We start from the raw sequence: 16367 nt of genomic DNA, 5'->3' as shown, positions 1-16367 counted from the left end.
TGCAGGGTTTGGGGGCTGGGCTGGGGGGGCCGCCGGGGCTGGGGGTCCCCTCTCCCCCCCCAGTTCCTGGCCAGGCTCCGCGAGCCGGGAACAAGTCCCGCTCTGTCCCTCTCAAAGGGGGATTGAAGGGGCTGCACCTGCTTAGTATTCCCCAGGCTTCCGCCCCTGGATGCGTTTCCAAGGGGACCGGCCGAGGGGCCGCCGGGATGGAGGGGGACACGGCTGTGACAGCGGGAAAGGCTCGGGCAGAGGTGTCAGGGTCCCACAGGCTGGGCAGTTCCTGGGATGGGAACCCAGTATGGCAGCAAGAGCCTGAGGGAGGGAGGGTGGGGATGGGATGGAGGCTGATGGGATCCGGGATGGGATGGAGGCTGATGGGATCTGGGATGGGATGGAGGCTGATGGGATCTGGGATGGGATGGAGGCTGATGGGATCCGGGATGGGGATGGGATGGAGGCTGATGGGATCCAGGATGGGGATGGGATGGAGGTGGGTGGGATCTGGGATGGGGATGGGATGGAGGTGAGTGAGATTTGGGATGGGGATGGGATGGAGGCAGGAGGGATCTGGGACGGGATAGAGGCAGGAGGGATCTGCGATGGGATAGAGGCAGGAGGGATCTGGGATGGGATAGAGGCAGGAGGGATCTGGGATGGGGATGGGGATGGGATGGAGCCTGGGCAGGGCAGCAGCCCGTGGAAACTTCCAGCACCTGCAGTAACTCCTGGGGGCGGGAAGCTTGGGGGGCTGGCAGGGACCGGGTGGCAAGGGGGGACTGGGGGTCTGTCCCCCCTCGGTGGGGGGGTGGAGAGCTCCCAGGGAGGGTGGGGGTGCCGTGCCCTGGGCAGGGACACCCAGGCAGGGAGCGATTCCAGAGACTCCCCATCCATGTGCTGGCTCCATCCCTGCCCAAACCCAGGACAGCTGAGCCCAGCACGGGGCTGAGCCACAGCCCAGCACATTCCCACACACCTGCCTTGGATTTGGCCTCAGCAGCAGCCCAGGGTTGGATGAGGGGCAGCAGGGACTGACAGGCAGGCAGACAGATGGACAGGGATGGCTCTTTGATCCCAAAGGAGAATCCGGCACCAACTCCCTCCGCTCGGGAAGAACCGGCGGCTGCTGCCCAGTCCGTGTTTTCCTGGGAGAGTCACTCAAAACATGAAAGGTGAATTAAAAGGCCTGGAATTGCAGCCACCATCTGGGGCGTTTCCAGAGCACATCAGTGTGAGCTCTGTCAGTCCATCCTGTGGGCTGGGGAGGGATCTCATCCCCATTCCCTTCCCTGCCCTGTTCAGCGATGGGAGTGGGGCTTGCTCATGGATCCCCCCCACTGTGGGGTCCCCAAAAACCCACAGGAGGGGCTTTGCTCCCCCACTGCTGCCTCATGCTCTTGCCAGCAGCGCTTTGGCTCCCCTCAGCTCAGTCCCACATCCCAGCTCATCCAGCTGGGAGATCCTGGAGCCTCTCTGAGGCCACGGAACATCCCCACACCGGCACCTTCCTCCTCCCATCCTGCACCCATAGGAGCAGGTGCCAGGCTGGGCTGTGGCCAGGGACCCCACGGGGATGGATGGACAGACAGACAGAGGCTGAGGGGAGGCACAGGTGGGCTCTGATTCCCACCTTCCCAGCTCCTTGCCATCACCTGAGCTCTGGGAGTCACCTCATCCCACACCCAGTGATGACCCCACCGGCATCCAGACCCCAGGATAATGTGGGGGGGCGATGGCAGGGGCAGGATGAGCCAGGCCAGCACTTCCCCACCGGCTCCTGTTCCTCCCATCACCTCTCCCTTTGCCTCCCTCCTCATGCAGGTACTGGAGATGCTCAAACCACCTATTCCTATTTTTAAAAAATAAACAACCATTGGAAAAGTGCAAAGAAAATGGAAGATCGAATCAAAGAGCCAGGACTGAGGTCGGTGTTTCCTGCCCTGGCTCAGACACCGCTCCCCTCAAAGCTCTCCCCTCTCTCCCGTTACTCTGGGTGCTGAGCCTGAGCCCAGGGCCGAGCCCAGCTCAGCCAGGCGGGGTTTTAGGGCTGGCTTTGCCCTCGGTCAGGGCTGGCACCGCCCGGGCTGGCTCTGAGGTGACGAGCCCCGATGTGACACCGAGAGCTGGAGGAGCCGCCGCTGCAGCCGCGACACTCAGCATCGACCTTCAGCCTCCCCCTGCTCAGCCCGAGGACATCCCAGCCCTTCCTGCAGGGAACAAACCCCCCCGGGATCAGCCCCAGCCAAACTGCTCCCCACACCCGGCTGGGCCCGAAACTGCCGGGATTCCCGGTCCTGCAGGCAGGAGCCGCCTTTAGGATGGCACGAGCAGCTCGGGAGAGGACGCTGCAGGCACAAAGACCCGGATCCACAGGCTCGGTGTGCCCTGTGCTGCTGGAGCCGGGATCTTCCCAAAAAACCCTCCTGACCCGCACAGGGAGCGGTGCCTTTGGCTCTGCAGGGGCTGAGCTGGGCAGGGGGCAGAGTCCCGGGGCCCGAGGGGTCCCCGGCTGTGCTGGACCTGCCCGAGGCCATTCCCAGCCCCCGGAGCCCCTGTGGCTGCAGAGGGAAAAGGGGGGAGAGCTTTAATAATCGCCTGTCCCAACTCTGAGCCGCAAAGAGCGAGAAAAACGAGACCAGGAGGCTTCTGGGAGAAGGGACGGCGGGGAGCTGCATCCCAAGGGTGGGGCACGGTGTCCTCAGGACCAACAACTGCAACCCAAGGACGGAGCGCTGCATCCAAGGACACACCTGCCAGCTGCATCCAACACCTTCGGTGCCTGTGAACGTGCCCAGTCTGCACAGGGCTGACAAATAAAGCTGTCACGGACCAGGATAAGTCACCCTGAGCACCAGCACCATTCCCTCACCTTTCTCCTTCCCTGCCGGAGAATCCGGTTTAGTGCTTGTGATTTTGCCAAGAGGGCACTAAAGGCCCTTCAGAAAAGCTTTTTATCTTGGGGGTTTTGCTCTCATTACTGCTGGAAATCCGGGTGAATCAAAGCAGCTGTTTCACCGGCAGGACAGGGAGTGAAGACACCACGGCATCCCATTGAAAGGAAGGAAAAAGGCTCGGGAAGGGCGGAGGAGCTGAGCCCCAGCGTGCCTGGAGCAGGGAACACACCCCTCATCCCTCCCACCACGGGCCAGGGGGGGTCAATCCCCTCCAAGGCTCCAGCTCCGGGATATCTGAGGGAGGGAACCCAAAACCGGAGCAGCAGAGAGAACCAGACCCGCAGGTCACCCAAACCCACTCCGAGCATCCTCCGAGGGCAGCGCCGGCTCTGGAGGCTCTGGATCAGTGGGACCACAGTGGGACCGCACCGTCCTGGTCCCCAGTGCTGAGAGGGATCCGTGGAACGGGTCCTGCAGGGATCTGGTGGCTCTTCCAGCAGCGCACGGAGTGCTCAGCGAGGAGCTGCCCCTCAGGTCCCACTGGGCTGATCCTGCCCCAGGGAAGGGGCTGCTCTGGGTCTTTTCAGCCGGATCAGCCACAGGGAGCGGGATGGGCAACGTGGGGACCACCGGCCACATCCCAGTGCTGGAATCCCTTGAGCACGCCTGGAAGGCTGCTGGCTCTGATGGACACCGGGTTGCTTTTATCCCACTGCAACTTGGAAGGACAGAAAGTGAGGGGTTTGAGGGAAAAACATTCCCAACAATCACCCGTTGGTTTCCCGTTGCAGCCTCCAGGAGACATCCCAGGGCTGCTGGAAGGGGTCCCTGTGCCCTGACCCCGGCAGTGTCCCGGGGTGCCAGTGAAAGGGGAAATTCCCAGACGGGCAGCACACGCGGCCGGGCAGGAGCTGGAGCAGACAAAGAGCGACTGTTCCTGGAGAGAGCTGGGAAGGGACGGGAAGGGGCTGGGAGGGACGGGAGGGGACGGCCCTGGCACGGCCCAGCCCTTGGCAGGTCACCCAGAGCCACCCCGGCTTGTCTGGGGCACGTCTCTTCCTGCAGGATTTGGGGGGATTATCCCGGGGATGGGCGCCGGGGTCAGCCTTGTACTCGGTCCTATAAAACCTCCACGGGAGAAAAGGAGCTTCCAGCCCTCCAAATCCTTTGGAAGTTTCTCGTGAGAAAGGCACAGGGATGAAAGGACAGCGCTGGGGGACACCCCACCCCCTCTGTGTGACCCAGGGGGCATTTGGGGCTTTAAATCAGCCAGAAAAGCACAACCCCCCAGCTTTTGGGGCCCCCCGGGACACCAGGAGGTTTAGAGAGTTACTGGGATGTGGAAAGTGGAGGTGCCAGCGCTGGTTCCTGTTCCTGCCCTGCTGCTTCACCCCTGCTGAGCTGAGGGAAGAAACCCACCTGGAGCATGTCCCCACCTGTCCAGCAGTATCCCATCACTGGGATGAAGGTGCAAACCCTTCCCAGCCACGGGTGTTAGTGGGAGGGACAGGGAATTTTCTGGAGCAGGCAGAAGGGCTCATCCCAGACAGGTAATTCCCTTTCTCCTGATGACACCTTGGATTCCAATGACCCCACTGCAGTTCTGGAGCAGACACTGAGCCAGTCTGGAGCCCTGTCCTAAACCCACCTTCAAGTCGACGTATCCACACCAAAAAGCTGTGAATAGGAATTCACTCCCTAGCCCACTCCAAGCTCCAGCAGTGACCCCAGCGCTCATCCCATTCCCAGCCCCGCTATGGGGATCTGAACACCCCCAGCAGGGTCAGAATCCCAGAATGGTTTGAGTGGGAAGGCACCTGAAAGCCCACCCAGTCCCACCCCCTGCCATGGGCAGGGACACCTTCCACTATCCCAGGTTGCTCCAAGCCCCGTCCAACCTGGCCTTGGACACTTCCAGGGATCCAGGGGCAGCCACAGCTTCCCTGGGAAATCCATTCCAGTCCTTCCCCACCGTCACAGCCAGGAATCTCTTCCCAATATCCCATCTATCCCAGCCCCCAGTTCAGCCTCAGCAGCTGCTGCGACCACGAAGCTTTGGAGGCTGAAAATAGAAAAAACTGTTCAAAAATTGTCATTGTGATTTCCCACATTCCGTGCATCCCCCGGGAAAAAGGTCTTCAGGATGAGAGGAGGGAAAATAACCACTGCTGGCCCTGTCACGGGCGAGGAGGGTGCGATCCCAAGCACAAAGATTCCCCCTCCTCCCTGCCCGGTGTGGGAGCAGCACTGAGCTCACTGAGGGGATGTTCAGCAGGAGACTCCAGCCCTGGGGACACCCCAGGCCATCCAAGGACGAATTCCATGTTGGAAATGAGGCTTTCGTGGGGTGTCCTGCACCCAGGGGTTTTCTTTCTCGGGGAATTGGGGACTGTGGGTATTATGGGATCCTGGGAAGTGGTGCTGCTTCTTCCAAGGGAAAGGCTTTCCCTGGGTGAAGCAACAGGAGCAGCTGGAATATAATCCAGCCTGGATCCTGGTTTCAGTTTAATCAAACAGGAAAACCCTCCTGGCAGCTCCAGAGCCCAGCGGGAGGAGGGAAGAGCACCAGAACGACCCCATTAGAGGAGAGGGTGGAGGAGCAGTGGGACACCTCCAGGTCAGTGAGCCCAACCCTCTCCCATTCCAACCTGCCACTTCAGAGCTCTCCTTTCCAGTGTGATCCAACCAGGAGCACGAGCCGGAGCCAGCGGGAAAGCAGGAATCAAACAGCCACGATCTTGCCGGGCCTGGGCTGCTGCTGCACCTCATCTGCATTCATCAGGCTCTGCAAACCTGGAACAGCCTTTCCAAAGCAGCAATTCCCACTGCGTGAAGAGCCTTCCTTTCCCTGAGTGGCTTCGGCGTCTCCTCCAAGCTCAGGCGCTGTGGTTGTTCCGCTGCGGTTGGGATTCAGCCCCAGAACAGCCCCGGATCGCACCAATTCCCAGCTCATTCCGCTCACAGAGGCAAAGGAGACTCCACAAACTCCACAAGCTTTGTACAAAAACCGCTTTTTTTTGCTTTTATTTCACAAAATTGGGTGGCTGCTGCAGGAATCAAACAGGCCCTACACAGAGCTCAGGTGAAAAAGTGGGCACAAGGATTATTTATACAGAAACAAAACAGTGTCCAGGATCCAGGTCCTCGGCAGGATCAGCACTAGGACAGTAAAAAATAGTCTCCCCCTGGATCCCTGGCATTGATCACGCTAAAAACAACCTGAGGTTACTCTAAACTGGACTAAGGGCTGCCCCAGAAATCCCATGCTCACCCAAAGACCCTGGAGGGGGAGGAAGCCCTGGAATGGTGGGGGAGGCCCCGCTCCCTGCGAGGCACCGCGGAGTCTGTGCGGGGGGACCCGGCCAATCCTTTCTTGTCAAAGAGTTCTGGAGGCGCCAGAATTCCTGGGAGCCTCTCTCCAGCCCATCCTCACACCCCCTCCCAGGGCCAAAACCACCCTTCCAATCCAGGAACAGCCTCAGACCCTCGGCAGGGAACCCCAAACCCTCCCGGGGCAGGATGAGGGCGGAGAACCCGAGCCACAGGCAGAGAAGGATTTTTTGCAGGATTTTTCTCCCAAGTTTTGGCAGCCTGGAGGTCTCACCGAGCGCTCCCAGATCCGCCTGGCGAGGCTGTTCCCTCCCCAGCCCCCAGCCCCGGGGGAGGTGACCCCAGCTGTCCCCAGCGCGCTCTGCTGCCCGCCCCGGCTGTCCGCAGGAGGTAGTTCTGGCATTCCCATCCCAGCCATCCCAATCCAATCCCAAATTCTAGCACTTCTTCGCTACCTACTTTATCTTTTTTTTTTTTTTTTCCTGTTTTCTTCATTTTAAAAAGTACAAAGTATATGCTCCAAAAAGAGGGACTAAAAATGGGGGTTTATTCCTCAGTTGGCTACGGCACCGAACTACTCAGAGGGAAGGTCCAACTACCACCTCCAAAGGCAAAGGAAAGGTAAAAACTGGAGCAAGAAAACTCCTACCATCGAGTGGTTTTATTCCAATTGATTCGCTCCTGGCTTCATTCACATGGATCAATATTTCCTGTAATAAGTTAGCGGGGCAGCCCCGGCCGTGAGGACCGGCTATCCCGAGGGAACACGGCTGCCATCCCTGCCCTCCGTGCCCTGGCTTTCCTGCTCTGCTCCAAGCACTGGTTTGGCATCTCAGCTCGGTGCTTTGCTCTGCCCAGAGACTCCAAAACCCTAAATCACCCCAGAGTGGGCTCGTGCCACGTCCTAAAGCTCAGCTCCTGCCCCCACCCTAAAAACCTGGATTATTTTACCCTTCCCGGGAGAAGCCAAAGCTCAAAGCACCAAGAGGAAGGAAACCAGCGTGGAGCTCTGCAAGGCAAGCAGGCCAAAGGGGAAAGGACTTCCCACCAGCAACATGGAGGCACTCCTGGCACCCCCCATCTCCAGCCTTCCCGAGGGAATGCCGAGCCCTGCCGGGTTCCAGGAGGTGGGGAGGGGGAAGGACGCCGTGCAGGTGTGTGTGTAAATCACACCCCCGCGGCTGGGAGAGGAGGTGAAACCCCCCCAGGGACAGAAGGGAGCTGAGGAATTCCTTTTTGGTCACCACTACGTTGCTGTGGAAGCTCCTTCCCTCTTCCTTGGCTGCTTAGGGAGCGGCCGAGGCCGGGGGGGCTCCGGCCGGAGGGGGGGTCACTCCTTCGGCGGGCGGCGGGGGCTGCGCCGGGGGGGGATCTGCAACAGAACACAGGACAGGCTGTCAGCAGGGGCTGCCCGGGGAGCAGGGACCCCACAGCCACCCACAGGGGCCTCCATGCCCCAGAGACACAGCTGTCCCACTGGAATCCCGGGCCAGGAACAACCCCAGCGCCACTCCCACCCGGCAGCATCACCTGCAGCTCCACTGCCCTTCGAGGTGCTTTTCCACCACAGGGAACCCACGAAAGAGGAAAACATCCCCCCGTTTTCACAGACAAGATGCCAGGGATGCAGCTCAGCAGCTGGCAAAGTTCAGGCCCAGCAACTTCCAGGGGCTGGAACTGGCATCTCTGCCCTCCCAGCTCTGCCCTCGGGCCTGAACTGCAGCTCCTTTCTGCTCCAAAGAGATGGAACGGCAGATTTTACATCAACAGAGCCTGCACTCCCCTCTGAAGGGTGGATGTAGGTTAAAAAGCAAAGGAATTCAGGGATGCAGCAAGAGGAGTGAAGAAAGCAGGGAGAGGAAAGGGCAGCTTTGTGCCCAGAGAGGAGACACTAATGGAACATGACTGACTTGTTTAGTAGGGGAGAAAAAAAGGAGAAATTAAGATAAGGGAAGAGAGCAAACAGGAATATAACCTGACATGAGATATTCCCAGTGGTAGAGGCTCAGGAAAAAGGAAGGAAAACTAAGTAAAGCTGGAGGAGGAGAAGAATTAGAGCAAAAATAGCATCAGCTGGAGTATTTCCCACCAGGGCTGGTGAACACCAGTGAGTCAGAGCTCCTGCAGCTCCTGCAGCTGAAGCCAAAATGAGATGGGCTTTCCCCAGTGATTTTTTTGGGAGAGGCACTACGAGTGATCCCAGTTCCTGCTCCTCTGGAGACAGTCACACTGAGTGTTTCGGGGGTGCAGATTCCTGGGCTGCAGCAGAGCAGCAGCTGAGCCCAGGGGGGAATTAATAATGGCCAATTTATTGAGGGATCCCTGACTGAGAATTCCTCAGCAATTCCTCCCTGTGCCAGCTTGTCTTTTGCCTTCTGGCTTTGGCCACATTCTCACACTCACTCAAGCAACACCCACACTGGGGCTCCTGATTCAGCTGCTTTTTTGGCTGCCATAAATCAACTTCATTTTTGGAGGTGTAGGTTTTACACTGGGAACGTTCCTCACATGGTTTATCTTCTGCCCCCTCCTAATCAGGACTTCCCTGTTCCCATTTCAGGGTGCCAGGTTTTCAGTAAGGAATTATTGAACTGGTTTCTATTCTGATATCTTTGATATCTGAGGATTTACGGTGAATTCCTGACTCTCCACTGAGCCAGGAGAGGTTTTTGATCATCACTACCGAGCCTCAGTATCGTTATAAATAAAAGAAGGGATGTTATAAATAAAATAAAGGACAATGGAGCGTGTTTGGATGCCCAGAGGGGAGAGGAGCACTTAAAGCTTCAAGCACATGCCTGGCACCCGTCAGGGCTGGCAGCGTGCACAGACCCCGCTGTTCCCACAGGAAACAGGGGGGTTTCCACTAAAATCACTCTTCCAGAGACAGAGGAGCCCCAGCAGGAGCGTCCCGAGGGTTTGCACTTACACATGCCGTTGGGAGCTGCCAGAGGCACCCGCGGTCCCAGCAGGTTGCCGGCCATGGGCGCCATCCCGGGCGGGGGGGCCGCTCCGGCAGGGTGGATGTTGGCTGACACACTGGGCATCATCCGGCCTGGCAGGGGCTGCCCGGGCAGCATCGACCCTGGCCCTGGCATCTGACCTGGCAGGGGAGGGAGAGACACCACGGTGAGACGGTGGGGGTGGTGGGGAGGGAAAACCAGAGCGGAGCCCCTCCAAACACCCAGAGCCAACGCACTCCCCTCAGGAAGGGCCACAGGGCACCTCTTGGGAACACTGGCACAGCCAAACAGCTGGCAGTGACCCCCACCAAAGACACCTGATGGAATCCAAACGATGGGAAACAAAGGGCCCGGGATAACCAGGCACGCCAAAGCAGGAGCACCTGGTGGGAAGGAGCAGCCACGAAGCCTCACGGACTGATTCAATGGGAGAACCGAAATTTTGCAGTTAAAAATTGGGCTGCGTGGAGTTTCTGCCATTATCCCCCTGTTCTGCTGTGAGGGAAGATCCCAACACTCCTGCTCCCAAACCAGCTCCATTCCAGCTGCACGAGGAACTGCTGGAATCACCCAGCCTTGGACACCTCCAACAACTGGGAGTGGTGCCCTAAAACCTCACTTGAGAGATGATTTTGCATAATCCAATCCCATTTCCTTTTACACACTCCCGTGCAGGGACAGTATTTTAGTTGGAAAGCGGTGACTGGACACGGATTGGAACAGCTCCTTCCACCCCAACCCGGGGAGGGGGAGAAAGAAACGTGGTGACAGGACCTCCCAACACAAAAAAAGGCATCAGAGCCACAGGGTGAAAGCCAAGGAAGTGGGAGCTCTGGATCTGGGATCGAGCCAACACCTCAGCACCAACACTGTCAACTCTTTCTTAGGCTCAGCTTTGGAACAACAGCTCTGTGCCCAAGTATTGGCTTGGCTGCCCCACCCCTGCAAGTGTCCAAGGCCAGGCTGGATGGGACTTGGAGCAACCTGGGACTGTGGAAGGACTGGATGGTCCTTGAAGTCCCTTCCCACCCAAACCCTTCTGGGATTCTATGACTCCGAATCTCCCAGTGATGCTCACTGGGCAGCTCCTCCCACCTGGCCCAAGGAGTCTGTAGAGCTTTTTCCCCTCTAAACCCCTGAAGATTTACACCTGAGCTGTGCTGCTGGTTTGCTGGAGACTCCCGTGAGCTGAGAAGCTCCTCTGTGTGTGAGTCCAGCATTTGGTGCCATTTTTTGCCTTCCTGACACAGGATGCAATGATTTTATCCTAAGATTAGCTCAGGGAACTTGCAGAGGAACAATCCTATCCCATCCCAGAACTCCCAAATATTGAAGCTGAGAGTAACCAAGCAATACCCAACTAAACTGGGATTAAACTTGGGGGAATTCCTGCCACCACATATCCAACCAAGCTGGGATTAAACACAGGGGAATTCCTGCCACCACCACAGCAAAACCGAAGTCCTGTTTCTACAGACATTTTTTTTTCTCTATTTTACAGAGAAACTGCTCCAAGACAGTGGCTCAAGCAGAAAACATAGAAGTGTGACCTACATACGGGGGGAGAGCTCAGAACAGCAGCCACAGGAAGAGATAAAGCCAAAAGGTTCAATAAAACGAGATTTAAGAGGCTAAAAAAACCCCTTTCCACGTTAGAGACTGGGGAGGTTCCTATCGCTCCAAAGGATTCCACTGCTACCAAACTGCAGCTCCACATTCCAGGGAAACGGATGAGGAACCACTTTTAAAGGCTCTCCAAGGTATTTATCTCTATCAAACGAGCCTCTCCCTCTATTAAATCAGCTCCTCGAGGGGCACTGAAGTGATAAACAGCTCGAGGGGCTGTTTGGCTGGAGCAGCGATGCACAGGGCTTGGAGCTGCTCCAAACCCTCCTGCACACCTCTCCCTGCTCCCCCTTCCCTTCAGGCTGCGGGCACACGGGACCGGGGCAGGGTTTGGGAGGGCAAGGAGCTGCTCCTAGTGATGTGCCTGGCTCAGTGAGCTGCTTCCCAGCCCTGGGGGAAGGAGCAGACAGCAGCTCCAGGGAATGCCTGCTGGCTCCATGCACGCGGCTCTCAGGAGCCGGGAATCACGGGATCCCAGATCGGCTGGGGTGTGGAGGGACCTTAAAGCTCACCCTGCTGCCCCTCCTGCCGTGGGCAGGGACATTCCAGAGTGAATCCATCCCTCCCTCGCTCCCCCCTCCCCGGGCAGGGAGTGTGGCTAACGAAGCCCAGGGACTGGTTCAGAGCAAACCCACAGCCACACAGAGGTTACAGTGCTGTGGATCAGCTGCAATCCCATTCACCACATGGATAACTTGGATTTCCTCTCACCCCACTGTTCCTGCACCTCTCCAGCCTGCCAGCTCCGTACAGAGAAGCTGTGAGCTCTCCCTCTCCCATCTCGAAATGCCATTTCAGATCCTCTCCTCACCCTGTTTCCCACCATCTCCTCAGCTCTCGTCAATCACTCTAAAGACATCGGACGTGGCGCTTTGTTCACGGTCTGCTGCACCAACAGCCACACTCCCTGTCGCTTATTAAGGTCAGAAACCTGTTTGAAAACATCAGTGAGGACCACGGTAAAGTCTGGAGTGAAACCAGGCAGCTGGGCAGGAAACTGCAGGTATTTCCAGCCCAGCCTCCCCGGGCTGAGCTCGGCAGGCTGCCCACGGTGCTCCTCAGTCACTGCTCAGCTGCTGGGGGGGTTCTCAGCAGGGCAGTTCCCCCAGAGCTGCTGGACAGACCGAAGGAAAGCAGCTCATCCACGTCTCCAGTCACAGCTTTATCCCTGAACAAGGAACAGCACTGTGGGATTCACCCCTGGGGTGTCTGAATTGGCCACCTCAGAGCAGGCTGTGACTGGGGAGAAGGTGAGACCTCGGGGAAAGAAACTGCTGCTGCTGCTTCTTCCAAAAGCACTGGGAAGCTGCAGACCAGGGAATTCCTCCCTGAGAGAGTGGGGAGGCCTGGAATGGATTTCCCAGAGAAGCTGTGGCTGCCCCACCCCTGGAGGTGTCCCAGGCCAGGCTGGACGGGGCTTGGAGCAACCTGGGATAGTGGAAGGTGTCCCTGCCCATGGCAGGGGTGGCGCTGGATGGGCTTTACAGTCCCACCCCCAACAATTCTGGGACTCTGTGATCTCCCCACACCCTCCACATTTTGGCATCTCCACCAAGGCTGCAGGAGCCTCACGGGCAGACTCACAGGGAGGGAACTCACAGGTGTGAGGTCAACAAGGTGAAGTTCCCCAGTTTGTTCCAAAGAATCCCAAATTAGCAACTGAGCAGCAAAAATTGCTACTGGTCTATGTATGTACAGGTCTGTCAGGAGAAGATTGGACTGTTCACGCTCCAGGACTTAAAAGTACAACAAATACACCACAACTGCCCTAAAAATGTCAGAGGAGGGAAACTGTGCAGAACACAGGAGTAGTTCTGTGGTATTTCCCACAAACTCAACACGATGAGATAAAGGATTATGTTTTAGTGTATATAATGGGGGGTGCATGTGAAGTGCTACTGCTGAGAGTGGCAGCGTGTCAGTGAGATTTGTGGAGATGCCTCCACGGAACAAACATTTCCAGAGACATTTGCCCTGTGAAGATGAAGAGGTCACAGAATCCCAGGATCACTGAGGTTGCAAAAGCCCTCCCAGCCCATGGATCCCCCCTGTGCCCACCTTGTCCCCCAGCCCAGAGCACTGAGTGGCATGGCCAGGCCTGCCTGGGACACCTGCAGGGCTGGGCACTCCAAACCCCCCTGGGCAGCCCCTGCCAGTGCCTGACCACCCTTTCCAGGGAGAAATTCCTGCTGATGGCCAACCTGAGCCTCCCCTGGCACAGCCTGAGACTTTTCTCAAGGAAAGTCAAACTCCTGGCCAAGCAGAACAGCAGGTCCCTGTGAGTCAGGATCTCTGGGACGTGCAGGATCCCCACGGTACAGCTCCCAGGACTGGCTCAGGGTTTAAGTGCTGAACCTGAGGAAATGGTGACCTTTGCCATTTTCCTTCACTGCCCTCAAGTGATACCAACTCCACCGTGCAGCCAAAGAGCTTTGGCACCTTATTATTGGACTTCCCAAGCATTCCCAACACACTTCCACTGAAGAACTCAAGGAAACAAGACTATTTTATTCTCTAGACAAGATCGGCTGGGATGTGGTTGGAGACACAGAGGGGTTTGCTTCAAACTCTGAAAGGGCCTCAAATTCTTCCCTTCACAGAAGCATCAAACCAAAAAACTGCCTGGCCAGGTGGAGGGACAATCCTACCCCTGGAGGTGTCTGGGATGAGACAGCACCAGAGGCTTCACTGCAGTGGGAGCCAGCAGTGCTGAGCCTCATCCATCCCTTTGCTGCCCTCGATCAGGGGAGGTGCTGGTGGAAAAGTCAATCTATCGACCAGCTTTAATCAAATGTGAACCAGAGAGGCGCTGACTAATTAACACAGACCCCCAATCCCTGACACGCTGCGAGAGGGAGCCCTGGGGAGGCAGAGCCTGCATGGGGCTGCAATAATAAGGTGTGATGTGAGCCAGGGATGGGAATGTACTAGAAACAGAGTTTTATTGGTCCCCCAGTGGATACAACAATGCATTTCATCCTGGTCCATCTCCAGGCTCAGCACAGCGTGTCAGTGAGAGCTGTCCATGACAGGCCACCATTCCCCCCTTTAATCTGTTCTCAATTTCCCCTTTTTCCATTCCACAGGTTATTTCTTCCCTCCACTGCCACGTGAACAGCCCTGGGTTGTCACCATGCCCTACACCAGACACACAGAGGTGTGGAATCTAAACCAGACCATATTTCAGCACATCCCAGTTCAACTTCAGCAATAACCAAACCAGCTCCAAGCAGTCTCAGCATTTTTTGTCCACAACAAAGTCAGGAACTCACCAACCCTTAAAAACAGAGTGAACTGGAGCATTTCCATCACAACTCTCACCATCCTGCCCAATTAGCCCAATTAACATCACAGCATCTGCTGAGTGAATCCAGTTGTCCTGCTGTGGAGATCCAGCTGGAGCAGGTGCCCCCCACATCCCACTGTTTTCCTGAGCCCTTCTGCTCTTTCCCAAACCAAACCAAACCAAACCAAACCAAACCAAACCAAACCAAACCAAACCAAACCAAACCAAACCAAACCAAACCAAACCAAACCAAACCAAACCAAACCAAACCCTTCACACAGGGCTTTTACCAAGAGGAAAAAGCTTCCTGTAGCTTCCTGTTGCCATGTCCTCTTTTGATTATGATACCCCAAACTTTTCAGCTCCTTCAGAGGATCCCTGAGGTTGGAAAAGCCCTCCCTGCCCATGGATCCCCCTGTGCCTCATCCCCACCTTGTCCCCCAGCCCAGAGCACTGAGTGCCACTCCAGTCCTTCCCTGGACACCTGCAGGGCTGGGCACTCCAAACCTCCCTGGGCAGCCCCTGCCAAGGCCTGACCACCCTTTCCAGGGAGAAATTCCTCCTCAAAGGAGGAATAGCAGCAGCCTATGCAAATTCTTCCCCAAGACTTTTGGCTGATAACCACTCAGGTCTGGCTCTAGAGGAGTGTTTGGTCAGTCAGACTGACACCAGCTCTTCCCCTTGGCTGTGCTCCACTCACACAGCCAGGTCCCCACACGCCAGACAGTGTTAGCTGATTTTAAACTACCATTTCAACAACATCACCACCTGACCTCTCCACCTTCTGGAATTAGGAGTATCTCCACCTCTGGAGACACTCAACCCTCATGTTGGACAAGTCCCTTGCCACAGGATCCAACTGGTCCTGCTCTAGGCAGGAGGTTGGATCAGAGACCTGCAGACAACCCTTGACAAACACAGTCCTGTGACTCCCAGCTGGCACCAAACACATTCAAGGAGAACACAGGAACCTGCCACAGTCAGGTGTCCTGCAAAGGAAGTTCCTTAAGGAGCTTCCTGCCTCTGCTTCTTGTTACAGTCCTCGCCCTTGATTTTTTTCCCATGGCTTGGTGTGCCATGAACTGCAAAATTTGAGGACTGATTGGTTTTGAAGGAGCATCTGAAGACTGATTGTTTCTGAAGGGGCATCTCTGCTCAGATTACCAGGTATAAAACAAGTCTAAGGAAATACAAACAACCTAAAATAGTCTGAAGTGATATTTAGGGGCTGCTCTATTTTTTCACTTTACTTTAGAGTTTGACTGTGTCCAGGCACTGGGACTTCCAGCCCTGCTGGACAATCTGCTCCAGGGCTGATGACCCTCACAGGGAAACAAAGTGTTTTCCTGCGGCCAGATGGAACTTCCCATGTTTTAGTCTGTGTCCATTGCCCCCCACCCTGTCACTGGGCACTGCTGGGGAGAGCCTGGGGCTCTCTCCTTCCCTGCTTTTGGGGTTCACACCCATCCATAAGAAACCTCCTCCCCAAACTCCACCCACACCTCTGGACTGGGGGGCAGAAGCTCCAAAACGAAGGTGAGAACGAGCCCAGCTCACCTTTCCAGCAAACTGTTTGTGTTTGACACCCAGCAACACAGACCACCCACCACACCTGGCAGCTCCTCTCCCTCTGGGCTCAGCTCCCAAAGGGTGATTAACCCAAGGAATTCCCTCCCTGCCGCTCTTACCTGGCTGGGGCGGGTGAGGAGGTGGCATCTGGTGGTGCATCATGGGGTACGGCGGGGGCTGCTGGTGGGGCAGCAGCCCTGGGTGTGCCGGGGCCCCCAGGGGGTTCATGCCGGGCCCGCTGGGGTGCTGGTGGGGCTGCTGGGGGTTCTGGCTGTGCTGCTGCTCCATCTGCTGCCGAGCCCTCAGCTCCGCGTACTTGAGCTGCTCCATGTGGAAGTTCTGCCGCTCCGTCAGCAGCTGCTGCCTCTGCTGCTCCAGCTGCAACAAGAACAGGGCAGAGGGGGGCTGAGAATGGGCATTCCAACGTGTTTGTGCAGACCACAGGATGGCTTGGGTTGGAAGGGACCCTGGAGCTCATCTCGTTCCAATCCCCATCCAAATCAAAATCAGAACCAGGGACAAGCCTATTGATATTTGCAGCTGGTTTTGGGGAAGGCCCCAGACCATTTTCCAGCTGGAACAGATGAACTCACCTTGTTTCGTCCTAAAATCTCCTGATTATTATAACTGTTACTGCAACACAAGTCGCTCCTCAGTGAGCACCACAGAGAATTCAGCCCTAACACAGCTCTAGGAGAAACT

General features: G+C 56.7%; 1 protein-coding gene across 2 annotated transcripts in view; it reads right to left on the bottom strand.

The window, feature by feature from the left end:
* Positions 1-6703: 6703 nt before the first annotated feature.
* The window catches only part of SMARCC1 (SWI/SNF related, matrix associated, actin dependent regulator of chromatin subfamily c member 1), a 57539-nt gene continuing 47875 nt past the window's right edge, over positions 6704-16367 (bottom strand). Inside the window, exons 26-28 of one of the 2 annotated variants that reach the window (XM_027908398.1) lie at positions 15785-16043; positions 9151-9324; positions 6704-7593 (exon numbers count right to left, since the gene is read on the bottom strand). In XM_027908398.1, the coding sequence (XP_027764199.1) occupies positions 7508-7593; positions 9151-9324; positions 15785-16043 (519 nt within the window). In that variant the 3' untranslated portion in view covers positions 6704-7507. Of the gene's footprint in view, positions 7594-8430; positions 8481-9150; positions 9325-15784; positions 16044-16367 lie in introns of those variants that run through there. The other variant, XM_027908396.1, reaches the window with a different exon arrangement.

Source organism: Empidonax traillii, unplaced genomic scaffold (assembly GCF_003031625.1).
Source record: "Empidonax traillii isolate 1590-97213 ecotype Southwest subspecies unplaced genomic scaffold, ASM303162v1 scaffold1694:size78175, whole genome shotgun sequence".
Taxonomy (NCBI): Eukaryota; Metazoa; Chordata; class Aves; order Passeriformes; family Tyrannidae; genus Empidonax; species Empidonax traillii.
Note: the sequence above shows the minus strand (reverse complement) of the source record. Positions and strands in the feature narration are given on the sequence as shown.